Source organism: Myxine glutinosa, chromosome 14 (assembly GCF_964187855.1).
Source record: "Myxine glutinosa chromosome 14, kmMyxGlut1.1, whole genome shotgun sequence".
Lineage (NCBI taxonomy): Eukaryota > Metazoa > Chordata > Myxini > Myxiniformes > Myxinidae > Myxine > Myxine glutinosa.
The window spans coordinates 73487627-73504640 of record NC_136274.1 but is presented as its reverse complement, the minus strand read 5'-3'; the positions used below and the strand labels follow the sequence as shown (position 1 = coordinate 73504640).

General features: G+C 51.3%; 1 protein-coding gene across 1 annotated transcript in view; it reads left to right on the top strand.

Moving 5' to 3' along the window:
- Positions 1-17014, top strand: part of LOC137439910 (nuclear receptor corepressor 1) — a 345171-nt gene that overhangs the window by 294297 nt on the left and 33860 nt on the right. The window contains 3 exon segments of the mRNA XM_078768007.1: positions 2361-2453; positions 4467-4629; positions 4737-5512. Coding sequence (XP_078624133.1) covers positions 2361-2453; positions 4467-4629; positions 4737-5512 — 1032 coding nt within the window.

Here is a 17014-nt window from a genome sequence, read left to right as displayed (position 1 = left end):
ATTTTATCATAATTTGACACCTGTGTTTTCTTTTTCGGCGTAGTCCATAGAGCAAAGCTGTCGAGAATAGTTTTTGTCCGTCCGTCCGTATGTATGTATGTATGTATGTATGTATGTATGTATGTATGTATGTCCCCTAAAATGTATTCCAATCAGAGCTGAGGATATGGTCACATGACATGGTGATGTGTTTACGTCTGATGTCAGTACGGCGGCAGACTCCGCACACCGCCATTTTTATTGCAATTTCGTTCAGGCCGAACATATCGTCGAACCTGTCATATGCACGACATGGCCAAAGGTATGCGGACACCCCCTCTAATTAGTGGATTCAGCTGTTTCAGCCACACCTATTGCTGACAGGTATATATAATCAAGCACACAGCCATGCAATCTCCAAAGACAAACATTGGCAGTAAAAGGGGCCGTACTGAAAAGCTCAGCGACTTTCAACGTGGCACCGTCATAGGATGCCACCTTTCCAACAAGTCAGTTCATCAAATTTCTGCCCTGCTGTAGCTGCCCCGGGCAACTGTAAGTGCTGTTATTGTGAAGTGAAAACGTCTAGGAGCAACAACAGCTCAGCCGCAAAGTGGTAGGCCACACAAGCTCACAGAACGGGACCGCCGAGTGCTGAAGTGCGGCACGTAAAAATTGTCTGTCCTTGGTTGCAACACTCACTACCGAGTTCTAAACTGCCTCAGGAATCAACTTCAGCACAACAACTGTTCATCGGGAGCTTCATGAAATGGGTTTCCATGGCCGAGCAGCCGCACACAAGCCTAATATCACCATGCGCAATGCCAAGCATCGGTTGGAGTGGTGTAAAACTCGCCGCCATTGGACTCTGGAGCAGTGGTAATGCGTTCTCTGGAGTGCTGAATCACGCTTCACCACCTGGCAGTCCGACAGACGAATCTGGGTTTGGCAGATGCCAGGAGAACGCTACCTGCCCGAATGCTTAGTGCCAATTGCAAAATTTGGTGGAGGAGGAATAATGGTCTGGGGCTGTTTTTCATGGTTCAGGCTGGGCCCCTTAGTTCCAGTGAAGGGAAATCTTAACGCTACAGCATACAATGACATTCGAGATGATTGTGTGCTTCCAACTTTGTGGTAACAGTTTGGGGAAGGCCCTTTCCTGTTTCAGCATGACAACGCCCCCGTGCACAAAGCAAAGTCCATACAGAAATTGTTTGTCGAGATCGGTGTGGAAGAACTTAACTGGCCTGCACAGAACCCATCGTCGAGGCGGTCGAACCCATCGTCGAGGTGGTCGAACCCGTCGTCGAGGCGGTCGAACCCGTCGTCGAGGCGGTCAAACCCGTCGTCGAGGCGGTCGAACCCGTCGTTGAAGAGGTCGAACCTGTCATGTGTTTTTATACACGGACAGCTGTACGTTGCAGCGAGTAGAGTAGGAGACCCACTCGATCTGCGCATCTTTGCCAACCAGAGTGAATTCCACATAAGAAGAGGAGCTACACATGTTGCAGGCCGAATAACCTGCAACGTAGTTTATAGTGAGATCATATAAACTCAGCAGCAGATCGAGAGTGAAACTTGGAGGGTTAATAGCTCCCAAGAACATGTTGCTTTAAAATATTTTTGTAATGAACTAAAAAAGCTTCAAATGGACTAAAATACTTTAAATGCACCTTTTATAGTTCACTCATCTCATAAATACATGACAACAAACGTAGGCTATATGTAAAAAATAGAATTTTCTATGGTGACAGACAGCTTAGAGACTTAGAGTACTTCTAAATTATTGAATACATACATTAATTGCTGAATGGTATTCCCATCCACGTCATACTATTCCCTTCAACTAAAGTATCAAACAAGCGCCCGTCTACGCCACTGTTAGACTTTCGGTCTTGTTTTTTTTTTTACTTCAATGAAGTCCTGCACCATGCTTGTCAGAATGTCTTGAAAAGTTGAGCTTGTACAGTACAACACAAAATAAGGCTCCCCCCACCACCTCCCCCCTACCATTTTTTTCAATTCCATAGGGATCCGGTGTTTGGTTTTACATTTACGGCAAAAAGTACTCTGGGCATACCACGCCATTAAACATTCATTTAGAATGTGATGGTTTTACCACCCTGGCTTGAAGTAGATTACCACAAACACTGGGTTGCTAAAGACTGCATTCTGCAGGGGAGGGAGCCATGTATTCATTTATTACATTTGCAAACTTTGATGAATCCTTGACCCCAAACCCGGTTCACAGAAATTTTGGCAAAAATCAGCGCTGGGTGTCACTCATTTGCCCAGAGACCAATTATGTCTCCCTCCCACAAAACGTGGTGGAAATTTAAATACCTTTTTTATGAAACCAACATATTCCCCTCCCCCAACAGGCAGTGCTGTTCCACTTGTCCAGCAATCGGCCCGTGCAGAAGAGCGAGAGAAAAAAGAGAGGGAACGAGAAAGGGATCGATTAATAGGGAGAAGTGAGTGTTTTCCCCCTCATACGTACCTCCTTTGAACATCAACGATTTTTTTTTTTTTTTTTTTGTATACAAGATCGAGGCTCGTGAAAGAGCGAACATTAATCACACATGAAAGACAAACAGACACATAAAACAAATAACATCGGGAGCGGTAGACAAGATGGGGAGAGAGGGGGAAGGACACAAACACAACATTTGAGACCAGGGACCGAGAGACATGGAGACATCAAGAGATCTGTGGGAGGGAGAGGGCTTTGGGGGGAGGCATGTGAAGGGGGGGAGGCATGTGAAGGGGGGGGGGGGGGGTGGGAGAGGTATAAACATATGGACACTGCCAGGATTTCCAGGAAAGAAGTTGGAATTTCAAACAAGGTGGATCTGGGGTGAATTAGTGGGGGTAGAAAAGATCAAGGTTATGGATGGGGGAAGATAAGAGATGGTGGTGAACAGCTGTTTTAAAGACCTGGAGGGAGGAGAGGGATTGAAGGGAGTGTGGGAGTTTGTTCCACAGGCGGGAGAAAAGAGGAATGAAAGAGTGAAGGTGAGCAGAGAGCCGAGATTTCGGCAGTTTAACCATCAGAGGGTTGCTGGCAGATCTTGTGCGACCTGTAGGAATATTTGGGGGACAGAGCACAGAGAGAGCTGGGGGAGCAAGGCCGGAGAGGAGTCGGTAGAAGACAGAAAGGCCACCTACCTGCCTGCGGTGAGTGAGTGAAAGGCCCTCAGAGATAGCTTCATCGCGGGAGATTCCAATGATTTTGAAAGCTTTGGATTCAACAGCGTGAAGCCGAGCCAGGTGTGAGGCAGGAGCACCAGCCCATAGGGGAGAACAGTATTCCATTGTGCTGCGGATGAAAGCCTTGTATGTGGTGAGGAGCTCAGGTGTGCCGAGGAAGGACTTCGCACGACGGAGGATGCCCAGTCGGCGACTGGCTTTGGAGGCCAGCTTGGATATGTGGTTTTCCCAAGAAAGATCATGGCAGATAGTGAGACCCAAAAGCTTGAGTGACAGAACTTCTTGGAGAGGATTGTTGAGAAAGTAGATGGGAGGGTTGTCCAGTCGATCTTTTCGGAGAGACATAGTAAGAGAGTGAGATTTGTCAGGATTGAAAGACATGTTCCACTTGTTTGACCAGTCTGTGATTTTGTCCAGGTCTTCAGAGAGTGAGGAGGCTGCAGACTGCCGATCTGAGGGAAGAGGAATGGAGCGGCAGAGAGTGGAGTCATCAGCAAAGAGATAGAGAGGATTTTCCAGAGAGTCGGAGAGATCATTGATAAAGACCAGTAAAAGCACAGGGCCCAGCACACTTCCTTGGGGAACTCCAGCCTGAACAGGAAGGGGAGATGAGAGAAATCCATTCAGGGCCACACGTTGACTACGACCAGAGAGGAAGTCCGCAAGCCATGCATGGAGATTTCCATGGATACCATAGGAGGAGAGTTTGGTGAGCAGAGCTGGGTGCCAGACCGTATCAAAGGCCCGTGATATGTCAAGGGAGACAGCTCTGATTTCCTGTTTGGCATTGAGGACCTCCATCCATTGTTGAGACAGCAGAAGCAGCATGTCCAGAGTAGAGTGACCTGGTCTGAAACCAAATTGATGATCAGAGATCAAGCCATTGGAGAAGAGGAAAGATTTCATATCCGAAGCAATGATGGATTCCATGACTTTGCTGATAATTGGGAGCAGGCTGATTGGTCTGTAGTTGCAAGGATCTGTTTTTGCACCTTTTTTGTGTAAAGCGGTAATGTTAGCTGATTTCCAGGATGCTGGCAGATGACCTTGAGCAAAAGATAGGGTGAAAAGAACAGAGAGAGGGTGAGATAGAGCGGCAGAGCAGGATTTTAGGACCCGTGGGCTGATGCCGTCTGGTCCAGTTGCAGAATCACATCCACAACGATGTGCACGATTGTGATTATTCTCATCTTTTTGAGATGATAACTTTGCACCTTGCTTGATTTTAGGTATTGCCGACTCCGACGTCTAACGGATGTCTGTCGTGCTTTTGACAGGTCCCGAGATAACCCGGCACCATGTCGCCGGGCTTAGGCACGGCTCACCACCACCTTCACCACGCCGTGGTAATGTCATTCAAGCTCCGTCAGGGGTGCCACCACTTGGGAAGAGTGTCATAACAGCAGCGGCAGATTCTGGCGTACCGCTTGTCTTGCCAGGGTAAGGACGCAGTTTATCTTCACATGCGTGATGTAGCTCATGTTAAGGTTTTTAAGTTGATGGACTCAAAACACCCCTTCTGAGTTTGTTTGTGCGCTCTCATTCAGCCCCCAACCACCGTCTAACGGAAGTTATGCTGCCTACCTCGGTGATCGCTGTCTGGATCCCGCTTCCCTCAAGACTCCATCAGTACGTCATCGGGAGGCCGAGGGGCTTTTATTACACCCGTCAACCGAATGCCAGAGGCCACGAGAAACACAGAGAAGAAACGATGAGGGCTGGCGTGAGGTGAGTCACCACGGCAGACCGGCGGTCGGTGACTGTCCAAGGCTTGGCGATTCAGGTCGCATTGCTGCTGAACTTGGGCAGCGCTATGATGAGCACAAAACTCAGTTGATGGTCGGGAGTCATGTGGTACCTGTTTCCCGGGTAAACAACCACTCTGTCCCACCACCTGCACACACTGGGAGGCTGCAGCAGCCTGGAACGATGTCACCACTCATTACTTCAACTTCACAACCAATCCCAGCTTCTCATCAGCTGACAGGCCCGGCTATCACGCCCTGCCAATCGACTGCGTCACTCGCTGCGAAGCTAGACCCTACACTGAACGAGCAGCAAAGCATCCCCGGTCGATTTGAGTCGTTGGCTCGTGAGGTGAGCGAGAAGACTACTCCACCACCAAGCGGTGCCCCGATCCGTGCGGATAGCACGGAGGAAACCCAGGAGGAACCCCTGGTGAAGCTGCGGCAGGAATTGAAAAATAGTGGCCGAGCCACAATGACTGCGGCGAATTTCATTCATGCCATCATTACACACCAGATTTCTGGAGACAAAGAACGCCACGAAGGGAGCAGCCCTCAGCCTGACTCTGGAAATGCAGGTATGCACTGTAACTCCGAAAGGGAGACATTTCTTCTTCGGACGCAAATGTTCCCTTGTTTGAGATGCTTTGTAAATTTTTCTTTTCTCCAATATGACAACTTCTTCCACATCACATTATCAAAGGTAAACCGTTTTTGCTCTGTATGCACCTATTATATTTTTACCCTCGCCAGAGGAGAGGGTATTGCATTTAAGTCCGTTTGTTATTTCGCAAAAAAAACAAAAACATTTTTGACAAGTATGTTGATCACTCCGGTTTGTGTGTTTGTGTGTTTGTTTGTCCGCTCACTTATACTTGCCTATAGGTCACAATTTTAAACTGACTCTCCACGAAACTTCACCAAATGGTGGAGTTTGTGGTCTTACAAAATCCTATATCTTTTTGAGATTAAAAGGTCAAAAGGTCAACATAGGCCAAAGGTCGACCCACTTTCTTTCCTATTTCTAAAATCCTCAATTTTCATGCGATTGCCTTGAAATTGGAATAGGATTTTCATATCGGCTAACTGAATTCAACCACCAACTATTTTTGAGATCAGCATAGGACAAAAGGTCAACATAGACCAAAGGTCAACCACTTTTTTTCGAAATTATAAAATGCTCAATTTTCATCCGATTGACTTGAAATTGGAATAGGATTTTCATATCAGTGAATTGAATTCAAGCACCAACTATTTTTGAGATCAACATTGGTCACAAGTTTACAAGGTCACAACATTGGTCACAATTTGTTGCTCTCTGTCATGCAATTTGATTTATACCATGTACCCCTTCCCCCCTCCCCCCCCCCCCCCCAGCCCTCTCCCTTCCACAGATCTCCCGATGTCACTGTTCTCTACTGTTGTGCTTGTTTGCTTCCCTCTCTCCCCCCATTTTGTCTCCCCCTCACTTAATTTTTTTATGTGTCCGTTTATGTTTTTTTGTGTTGTATGTGCTACTGTGTGTTTAATGTGCTAGCTCTTACACAAGCCTCGATCTTGCACACAAAAATAATAAAATTAAAAATTAAAAATTTCACAAAAGGTCAACATAGATCAAAGGTCAACCACTTTTTTTCAAATTTATAAAATCCTCTTTTCATCCGATTGACTTGAAATTTGAATAGGGTTTTCATATCAGTGAATTGAAGTCAAGCACCAACTATTTTTGAGATCAACATCGGCCAAAAGGTCAATAAAGGCCAGATTTCTAAAATTGTCAATTTTCATCCAATTAACTTAAGATTTGAAGACAATTTGCATATCAGGTCACTGAATTCAACCACCAATTATTTTTGAGGTCAAAAGGATGCTCTGCTGAGTGCCATTCAACTTTGTGCTCTTTTGCCAAGTGTCGCTCTATGAGTGATTTTTCATTTGTCTGTCTATCTGTTGGTCTGTCTGTCTGTCTGTTTCTCTGTCTGTCTATTTGTCCGCACAGAATAAATGTGATTTTCTCTGCCACCGTTGGTCCAATTGACAGGAAATTTTCACTATAAGTGCACCTCCTCCTATATAAATTTTTAATGATAGTTATGACGTCATAGGTCACGTGGAGCCATCTTGGTGAAACCGAAAACCTTTGCACCTCTATACCTCCGAAAGCACTGCATAAAAAAAATTGAGACATGGCTCATTGTAAAGAACTCCATGGGGAATAACATATGTTAATGATGATGAAATAGGTGCCTCCATTATGACGTCATAATTCGACAAGTACAAAACTTCATCCGATCAAGATGAAATTTCTTGAGCGTCATCGATGAATAAATTGGTGGAGAAAAAAAACAAATAATGAGGTTTATTGTTTATGTTTATATATGTTTATATAAAAACATATAAACATATATTGAAAACATTGGTAATGTGGTTGAGCCGCCATATTTGTTTTAACACAAAAGCCTTAAACACCACTAAAATCACGTCCTGGCGAGGGTCTGCAATCTCCGATTGCTCTTTCTTGTTTTATTTTGTATGTTTTTATGACAGTTCAACAATACTGATATGAAGGAACTGAGTGATGAGGGGATTCAGATGTGCCAGAATTCCACGAATAATACCGCATATCCCACCAAGAAGTTTACACCACGCCCTCTTGATTCCAGTCGGATCCTTCAAAAGCCTGTTGGGATAAGTCTGCTGGAATCGCATTCCTCGAAACTGCCATACACTGCCAAGTTCCCTATTTTTCCATGACGCATTCAATCCCAAAAGGACGTGATTCCCAAAATGTACTTAGCCTGCCCATCCTCATCTGAATGCCTGTCTATTGGTCTTGGAGGTGAAGGGGGGAAGGGAGGAGAGCGGGGGAGTTGTGGAATGATTTGATCGGAGTTGATCAGGGGAAGTTGCTTTCTTTGTGCGCAAATTGTATTTCTGGTGTTTATTGCCATCGCAAGGAAAGATGATCACGCGTTAGCTGAGTCCGCCATTTTCGAACAGGTGCAAACGCGTCGTTCGTCAATCTCATGGTGAATAGCAAAGGAACATGACCGTGATAAACATGCGTGTCGATCACAACGATCGGCCCTTTCTCACCGGAATGTGCTCAGTTTTATCAGTTCATGCAGCTCATGGGGAGGGGGGGGGGGTGGCGGGGGGGTGATGGGGACCTGGGGGACGACGACAACCCGCGCTGCCTGTCTCAGTATGCTTTTTCTGGCGGTGGTTTCGCAACATGTTGCACATTGAAAAGCTATGAAGGTATTGGCCTGATGATGGTTACCTTTTGGCTGCGGGCTGGCGGCAGCGCTGCCTGACATGGCATCCCAATAATATAGTGTGGTGCTGTGCATTCACGATTCGTTTGCCAAGAAGGTAGGCCACAACGCGTTGTACAAACTGAAATGCTTTATTAACAGCTCGCACGTAAGCACTGGGCGGGCTCGACTTTCGAGCCCGCATATATGTCCCGAGGCCACGCCTTGCCCCCGGGCGTGGCCGGTCGGCCGAAAGGCGGGGCATGTCCTCAGTTCCACCCTGCGCCTCGTGACGCCTTCGCTCCGGGCGTGGCCCGAGCTGCGCTTCCACGCCCAGACGCTCGCGCCACCCACTGGTGCGCGGAATTATTGCCCACTGACAATGTGTCCACCACACGCGCCCCCCCAGAATTCCCGCGCACCTGAAGGGTGAGCTTGCGGGGAAGCCGGATGACCCGGCCGAAACGCCCTCTGGCGATGCGTGCAGGGCTGGGGGGTCGCGGGCCTGGGGGGTGCCGGGGGTCTGCCCGCCGGGGGGCGGCCCCGACGCGGAGGCAGAGCTGCTGGTGGGGGGTGGTCCAGGTCTAGGTGGGCCGGCTTGAGGCCACGGAGATACGATCCGGAGCACCGCCGATGTCCATGGTGAAATGTTTGTCCCCGGTCTCCAGCACGCGGAAGGGCCCGTCGTACGGGGGATTCGTACAGATGAAAGCGCTCGCACAGGCCATTGGCCTGGGGGTGGTAGGCCGTGGTGCGGTGCAGCTTGACGCCGAGCCCTTGCGCCACCGCTCCCCAGAGCTCCGAGGTGAACTGGGGGCCGCGGTCGGACGAGATGTCCGAGGGGGCGCCGAACCGGGCAACCCACGTGGCGATGAAGGCTTGCACGACGTCAGCCGCAGCCGTCGCCGCCAATGGCATGGCCTCCGGCCACCGGGTGGTGCGGTCCACCATGGTGAGGAGGTGGGTGAAACTCTGGGAGGGGGGCAGAGGTCCCACCAAGTCGACGTGGACGTGGTTGAACCGACGCTCGGGCACCGTAAACGGGGCCAACGGGGCCTGGGTGTGGCGGTGGGCCTTTGCACGCTGGCACGCGAGGCACGTCCTGGCCCAGTCGCGGACGTTCTTCCTGAGGCCATGCCAGACGAACTTCGCCGCGACGAGCTTGTGGGAGGCCTTCGTGCCCGAGTGGGACAGGCCGTGGATGGCGTCAAAAACCTGGCGCTGCCAGCCAGTGGGCACGATGGGGCGAGGCCGGCCGAGGGAAACGTCGCACAACAGGGCAGTGCCCGCGACGTCGAACGGCACCTCGGTGACGCGGAGGCCCGTAACGGCGGTCCGCAAGGCCTGGATGTCGGTGTCGGCGGTCTGGTCCGCCGCCATCTGGGCATAGTCCATCCCGAGGTGGACCGCGTGTGCGACGGACCGGGAAAGGCAATCCGCCACCGGGTTGTCCTTACCCGCGATGTGACGGATGTCCGTCGTGTACTCGGACACGGCAGAGAGGTGACGTTGCTGCCGGGCCGACCATGGCTTGGCGACCTTGGCCATCGCGAAGACCAGGGGCTTGTGATCGACGAAGGCCGTGAACGGGCGGCCCTCGAGAAGATGGCGGAAGTGTCGGACCGCCAGGTGGAGCCCGAGCAGCTCGCAGTCGAAGGTGCTGTACCGGCGTTCGTGCGGGCGAAGCTGCCGGCCAAAAAACGCCAGCGGCTGCCAAGCACCACTCACCCACTGCTCGTGCACCGCGCCCACCGCGTAGTCCGACGCGTCGGTGGTGAGGGCGATTGGTGCATCGGGCCTGGATGTCGCCAGCATGGTGCGCCAGCATGGTGGCGTTGGCCAAGGCGAGCTTTGCGCCCGCAAACGCCGCGGCCATCGGCTCCATCCAGGCGATATCACCTTTGCCCGGCTTCCCCCGGAGGGCCTCGTGCAGGGGGCGCCGGAGCTGGGCGACGCGGGGCACGAAGCGGTGATAAAAATTCACCATGCCCAGGAATTCCTGGAGCCCCTTGATCGTGCGTGGGCGCGGGAAACTCCTGACCGCCTCCACCTTGGCCGGTAAAGGGATGGCCCCGTGCCTGGTGATGCGGTGCCCCAGGAAGTCGATGGCGGTGACGCCAAAACGGCACTTCGCGGGGTTGATTATCAGGCCATGCTGGCCCAGGCGTTCGAAGAGCGTGCGGAGGTGGAGCAGGTGCTCCTCCCGGGACGCGCTCACGACTAGGATGTCGTCCAGGTAGATGTAGATGAAGGGCAAGTCGCGCAAGACGCTATCCATGAGCCGCTGGAACGCCTGGGCCGCATTTTTCAACCCAAAAGGCATCCGCAGGAACTCAAAGAGGCCGAAAGGTGTGATGACGGCCGTCTTTGGTACATCGTCCGGTTGTACGGGGACCTGGTGGTAGCCCCGGATGAGGTCTACCTTGGAGAAAATGGTCGTGTTTGCCAACCGGGCGGAAAAGTCCTGAATATGCGGGACCGGGTAGCGGTCGGGGGTGGTGGCGTCGTTGAGCCGGCGGTAGTCACCGCACAGCCGCCATCCGCCGCCGGGCTTGGGCACAATGTGCAGAGGAGAGGCCCATGCGCTGTTGGAGCGCCGTACGATGCCCAGCCGCTCCAGCGTGGCGAACCCCGCTTTCGCCACGGCGAGCTTCGTGGGGTCGAGGCGGCGCGTCCGGGCGTAGACCGGTGGTCCGACGGTGGGGATATGGTGCTCCACCCCGTGTTTGAGGGCCACCGCTGAAAAGATGGGCTGCGTGAGTGCCGGAAACTGGCGAGGAGGCGGGTAAACTCGTCCGTTGCCGGAAGCGTACAGACTAACTTCGCCGGGTCGGAACCGCTCAGCAAGCCGCTCGGTAAGCCGCTCAGTGAGCCGCTCAGCGAGCTGCTCATCGAACAAGCGAGCGAGCTGGAGGTTTCGGCCTGGACGAGACGTCGACGCTTAACGTCCACCAACAGCCCATTCGCACAAAGGAAGTCCGCACCGAGCAGGGTCATTGGCACGCTGGCGGTGACGAACGACCATTTGAAGCGCTGCCCTCCGAAACGCAGCAAGAGGCAACGCTTCCCGAATGTGCGGATGGGTGTTCCGTTGGCAGCGAGCAAGGCGGGGCCCTGGCCCGCGGCTTGCTTGTCGGATGCGGAGGCAGGGAGGACGCTTACCTGCGCTCCCGTGTCGCACAGAAAACGACGACCAGACGAGGTGTCTGTGATGAACAGGAGGCTGCCGGAATGGCCGATGCTCATGGCCGCAAGTGAGCGCCGGCCCGGTCGTTTCCTGACCCGTCGAAAGAACACGGCTGGCGGCACGCTCTAGCCTTGTGGCCGAACCTGGCATGATAGTAGTACCAGGTTTGCGGCGGTGGCGGCCGTGCCGGTGGTGGTGGCGGCGGCGGTGGTGGGCGGGGTGTAGCAGCGGCCACGAGGGAAACAGGGGGCGCTGTAGCCCCCGCACCGGGATCCACTACGGCAGCACCGTACACCGACTGCGTGTCGCAGGCCGCGAAAAATTTGTCTGCCTCTCCTGCCAGGGCGCGGGGTTCCTTTAAGTTCGAACCGGCCAGCGCGAGCCGCACCTGCGCAGGTAGCTGGCGGAGGAAAAGCGCGCGGAAAAGGAAATCCGGGCGCTGGTCTCCAAGCAGGGACAACATAAAATCCATCCGAACGGACGGTCGTGTGTCGCCGAGGGTAGGAAGGTCCAGGAGGCGGTCGGCGTGTTCGGCCTCCGTGAGCCCGAACGTGGCGAGGAGGAGACGTTTGAGCGCCGCGTACTTGTGGTCGCCCGGCGGGCGCCGAAGGATGGACACGACGCGGGCGGCAGTGCCGGGCCCGAGGGCGGCGACCACGTGGTAGTACATGGTCTCGTCCGCCGTGATGCCCCGGAGCTGGAATTGAGCTTCGGCCTGCACAAACCAAACGTCGGCTTGCGCTTCCCAGAACTCCGGGAGTTTGACGGCGACAGTATTGGTAGCCGTGGCGCATTCAGGGGTCAGCTACGGCTGAACCAGTCGGGGTCACCAGTGTGGTGCTGTGCACACACGATTCGTTTGCCAAGAAGGTAGGCCACAACGCGTTGTACAAACTGAAATGCTTTATTAACAGCTCGCACGTAAGCACTGGGCGGGCTCGACTTTCGAGCCCGTATATATGTCCTGAGGCCACGCCTTGCCCCCGGGCGTGGCCGGTCGGCCGAAAGGCTGGGCATGTCCTCAGTTCCACCCTGCGCCTCGTGACGCCTTCGCTCCGGGCGTGGCCCGAGCTGCGCTTCCACGCCCCGATGCTCGTGCCACCCACTGGTGCGTGGAATTATTGCCCACTGACAATGTGTCCGCCACAATAGCAGCCTTTGGGGTGTCAAAACGGACGTCAAGGCCAACATGTGGTCGCTTAAAACCATCCCCAGATTATGAATTTCCGACACCCAACATTTTCAGGCCTCTACGTGCTACAGTTCCATCGTGAAAAAATAACGTACAAACACACACATGCACAAACGAACACTTGAAAATACTTTCTATATATTCGCTGCAATTCATTTTCTGTCCCCTTGTCGTTCCCAGTCTCCCCCCCCCCCCCCCCTCCCCACCACCATTTATTCGCTCCATATTTTCTGTTTTTGGGACTACAGATGTACCAGGTGTACATTAAGTGGCAGAGGTCAACTTATATTGTCGCAAAACTGACCAATCTTGATTGGAATGTAAATTTGACAAAAACAGTTTGGGATGTAGTGTTTGAGGTGGGGGTGTATCTCATCGTTATCCGCTTCCCTTGGCAATATAATGAAAACCCAACTCTTCGTCACCAAGTTTGCGCTCACGTAGAGGTAGCGCACCTGCCTTTGAGCTGTCTTGTCTCGGCTCAATTACTGACCTGCCTATAACATTCGGATTGGTATTTCACAGGCAGGGTGTTGCGTCCTGCGCCGTCCCTCGGATAGACGTTAACCGTGTGTTCATCTGCTCTCATTAGCTGGTGTATCTTAAAGATCGCTAGGTGTCATTTGCAAGGAGTAGGTAAGTTATCAACGCCACTCTGAGCAGTATCCAAATTCCTGTCGTAACTTAGGGGGGAGAATGTGGTGGTGGGAGGGGAGGGGCGTTGGAGGAAGGGGGCAGCCATATTTTGAACCAAAACACTCCATACAAAATTGCATGATTCCATAATTTCCTGTAACTGCTGATTGAATCTGAGCTGTTATTCGATGATTCCACTTCGTCTGTGGTGTAGGAGATGTTTAAACTTGCCTTTCTGCACAGATTTGAGCTCTTGGAAGACCTATATAATGGGAGATAGAGGGGCCGATATGGCAATACTTGGTATGGCAATACCCCACCCCCAAATGTACAAAATATCTCTGTATTTAGGGAATGTAAGCATGGTAGTAGCAGCGGACGTGGTTTGCAAATGTACAAAATGTACGTTGAGTTGTCATTGAAGTGTGTTCGCGGCATCTCGTAGGCATTCGTCGAGCCCCTCTCCCTGATGTATTAAATATTTAACCATTGCTATGACACAAAGCATACACTATGATACACCCCCCACCCCCTGGCCCCCCTCCAATCCTCCCACACCCCGCTGACCAGCCACTAATGGTCCTGCGCCAGTAAAGTGCTTTCCCCTGTAGTTTCCAGTTGGTGTCATATTTCCAGTCGGCTTCCTGATGCCATTGGAATAGAACTAACGTTGTTCGCATGCTTTGATTGAGTCCCTCAGCAGTCAGGATGTGTAAATACACACACACACACACACACACACACACACACACACACACACACACACACAGACACAGACACAGACACAGACACAGACACAAACATACACACACACACACACACACAAACACACACACAAACATACAGACACACACACACACACACACACACACACACATACACACACAAACACACAAACATACACACACAAACATAGACACACACACACACTTACACACACAAACACACAAACATACACACACAAACACACACACACACACCGCTGTGGCATCCCCCAAAGTAATGAAACCTTTTACCCTTTGGCCTACCATTCGGCCATAACAGCATTTTATGGACTAGGTATACAGTTTTACTTGATTTGCCAACAATGGCTCCATACATTTTGAGAATTGAAAATGAAAATTGGACACACCTTTTGTTGTTAACGGGGTTGTCTACCATAGGTTCTGTTGGTATAACAAAAGCTGTTATAACGAGTGTTGCGTGAAACGGGCCTCTGCTGTATTTCAAGGCCTAGTGGTAATGTGATGTAATCTATCCCTTGTTAAATCTCTATCTTCAGGGAACGTAAGCGTGGTACGTAACAGCGGACGTGGTTAGCAGATGTACTCACACCTGCTGTATTTGCATGTATAAAAGCATAGTGTATGTGCGAGTTCCATGGAGGGAATGAATTGCATGTGTGTACTGGTGTGCGTGTATGTTGCTCATTTCTGACAATCAGACTCGTACATCCTGCCGACTGTGGTACGGTGTGTGCGGCGGCTGTACCGCCATCACCCAGCCACAGACCTCCACTCTCGCTTCTTCTGCTTCTCCTTTCGAGTGCAGCAAACCTCTGCGGGTAGCATCATTTGCTGGGGGTGCAGCTGTGCCGCGGATGCAGTGCCCCATATAGGTTAGAGCAGGAATTTGTAATTTCATCATGGTGCAGCTGTAGACCGTCTGCTCTTCGCGAAGGACACCTTGGGATTTTTAACGACCAACAACTAATGCTGGCAGATGGGATGCCTGTTGATGCTTCACCTGCCTGAAAAGCACCAGGATGACAGTTTATAGCTCGGGTGAGATTCAAACCCAGGCTAGACATGTCAGACATGGTGGACTGGTGGTAGTGGTTTGTACGCTTGGTTGCATCATTTTCTGGTAGCGCAGCTGATGCAGTGCCCCTGTTACCAGTAAACTGGTGCTTCATTTGCTGACCTCGGAAGGATGACAGGCTGACTCAACCCATCAGATGTTCACTCAACAGAATGGCAGGGCCTCAAACCCAGGACCCTACGATCTCATGCCAGCCACCTTAACCGTTAAACCAACACGAGGCTTAGCTCAAAGGCAAATGTGCGTACCTTTAGACTCTCCTACCTGCCCTCTCCTCGATCAATTCAAGCTTGTCACTCAAGTTGTCACTTGTCACTTGTCACTCAATTGTCACTCAAGCTTTTGGGTCTCACTATCTGCCATGATCTTTCCTGGGAAAACCACATTTCAAATCTGGCCTCCAAAGCCAGTCACCGACTGGGCATCCTCCGTCGTGCGAAGTCCTTCCTTGGTACACCTGAGCTCCTCACCACATACAAGGCTTTCATCCGCAGCTCAATGGAATACTGCTCTCCCCTCTGGGCTGGTGCTCCTGCCTCACACCTAGCTCGTCTTCACGCTGTTGAAACCAAAGCATTCAGAATCATTGGAATCTCCCGCGATGAAGCTAACTCCAAGGGCCTCTCACTCACTCACCGCAGGCAGGTTGGTGGTCTTTCCGTCTTCTACCGACTCCTCTCCGGCCTTGCTCTCCCCCCCCCCCCCCCCCCCCCCCCCAGCTCTCTCTGGGCTCTGTCCCGCAAATATTCCTACAGGTCGCACAAGATCTGCCTGCAACCCTCTTATGGTTAAACTGCCAAAATCAAGACTCTCTGCTCACCTCCACTCCTTCATTCCTCTTTTCTCCCACCTCTGGAATAAACTCCCTCACTCTCTTCAATCCCACTCCACCCTCCAGGTCTTTAAAACAGCTGTTCACCACCATCTCTTATCTTCCCCCATCCAAAACCTTCATCTTTTCTATCCCCGCTAAATTTCACCCCAATTCCACTTTTTTTAAATACCAACTTCTGTCTTGGAAGTCCTTGGTGTCCTTGTGTTTTATACTTCTCCCCCCCCCCCCCCTTCCCACGCCTCCTCCCCCCAAGCCCTCTCCCTCCCACACATCTCCCTGCTCTTAAATGTTGTGTGCTCTCAAGTGTTTGTGTGCTTCCCCTTCTCTTGTCTTCCGCTCCCTCTTTTTATATATTTTGTTTGTCTGGTTGATTTGTTTGTGAAGTAAATGTCAGCTCTTTCACGAGCCTCGATTCAGTATACAAAAAAATATATAAAAATTCTGACCTCAACGCTAACGTACTCTATCATGGTTAAACCTTCCCTGACCTGCTTGCTCTCCACATCCGGGACTATGTTCTTCTTTTTTAAACCGGTTTGTTAAGACTCGTGTACAGAATACCATGTCGTGTATCGATCGCGCAACATGTCTCGAGCATACATGATGCAGCACATACCTTGTGCCTGCCCTCCATCACTCACGGCAATGCTTTCCTCCAAACAAATTATTCTTGAGGTCAAAAGGAGGGTAAACACCAAAGTTTGCCCTATTTCATTCCTCAGCTTTGTTTCAATCTTTTAGGTTCATGGAGTGTGATACCACTAGCTATTCATAAAGCACGAGCATTATCTGGCACTGGCCTGTGGACTATCCAGTGACTGCACAAAAATAGATAAACGAGCAAACAAGTTTTTCCTTTCGTTTTCAAATCCTCGCCGGCACATCTAATTGTAGGGTTGAGAAATATTGCGCAAGTCATTCGAGGATACAAATGTGTCCAAGGACATCATCGCATGTCCAACCATAAGCAATTTGTCCTTGTCCTTGGTTGATCAAAACGGACCTTCCTGTCTGATGTCCCTATTTAAGCACTTGCTTCAGGACGCTGTGACCCCAGGTTCAAATCCCCTTTGGGGTTATCCTCGGATTATCCTCACAACATGGCAGGATTTTGCCTCCCCTTCTCCTAAACCCCCGCTCCCACTCACTCTG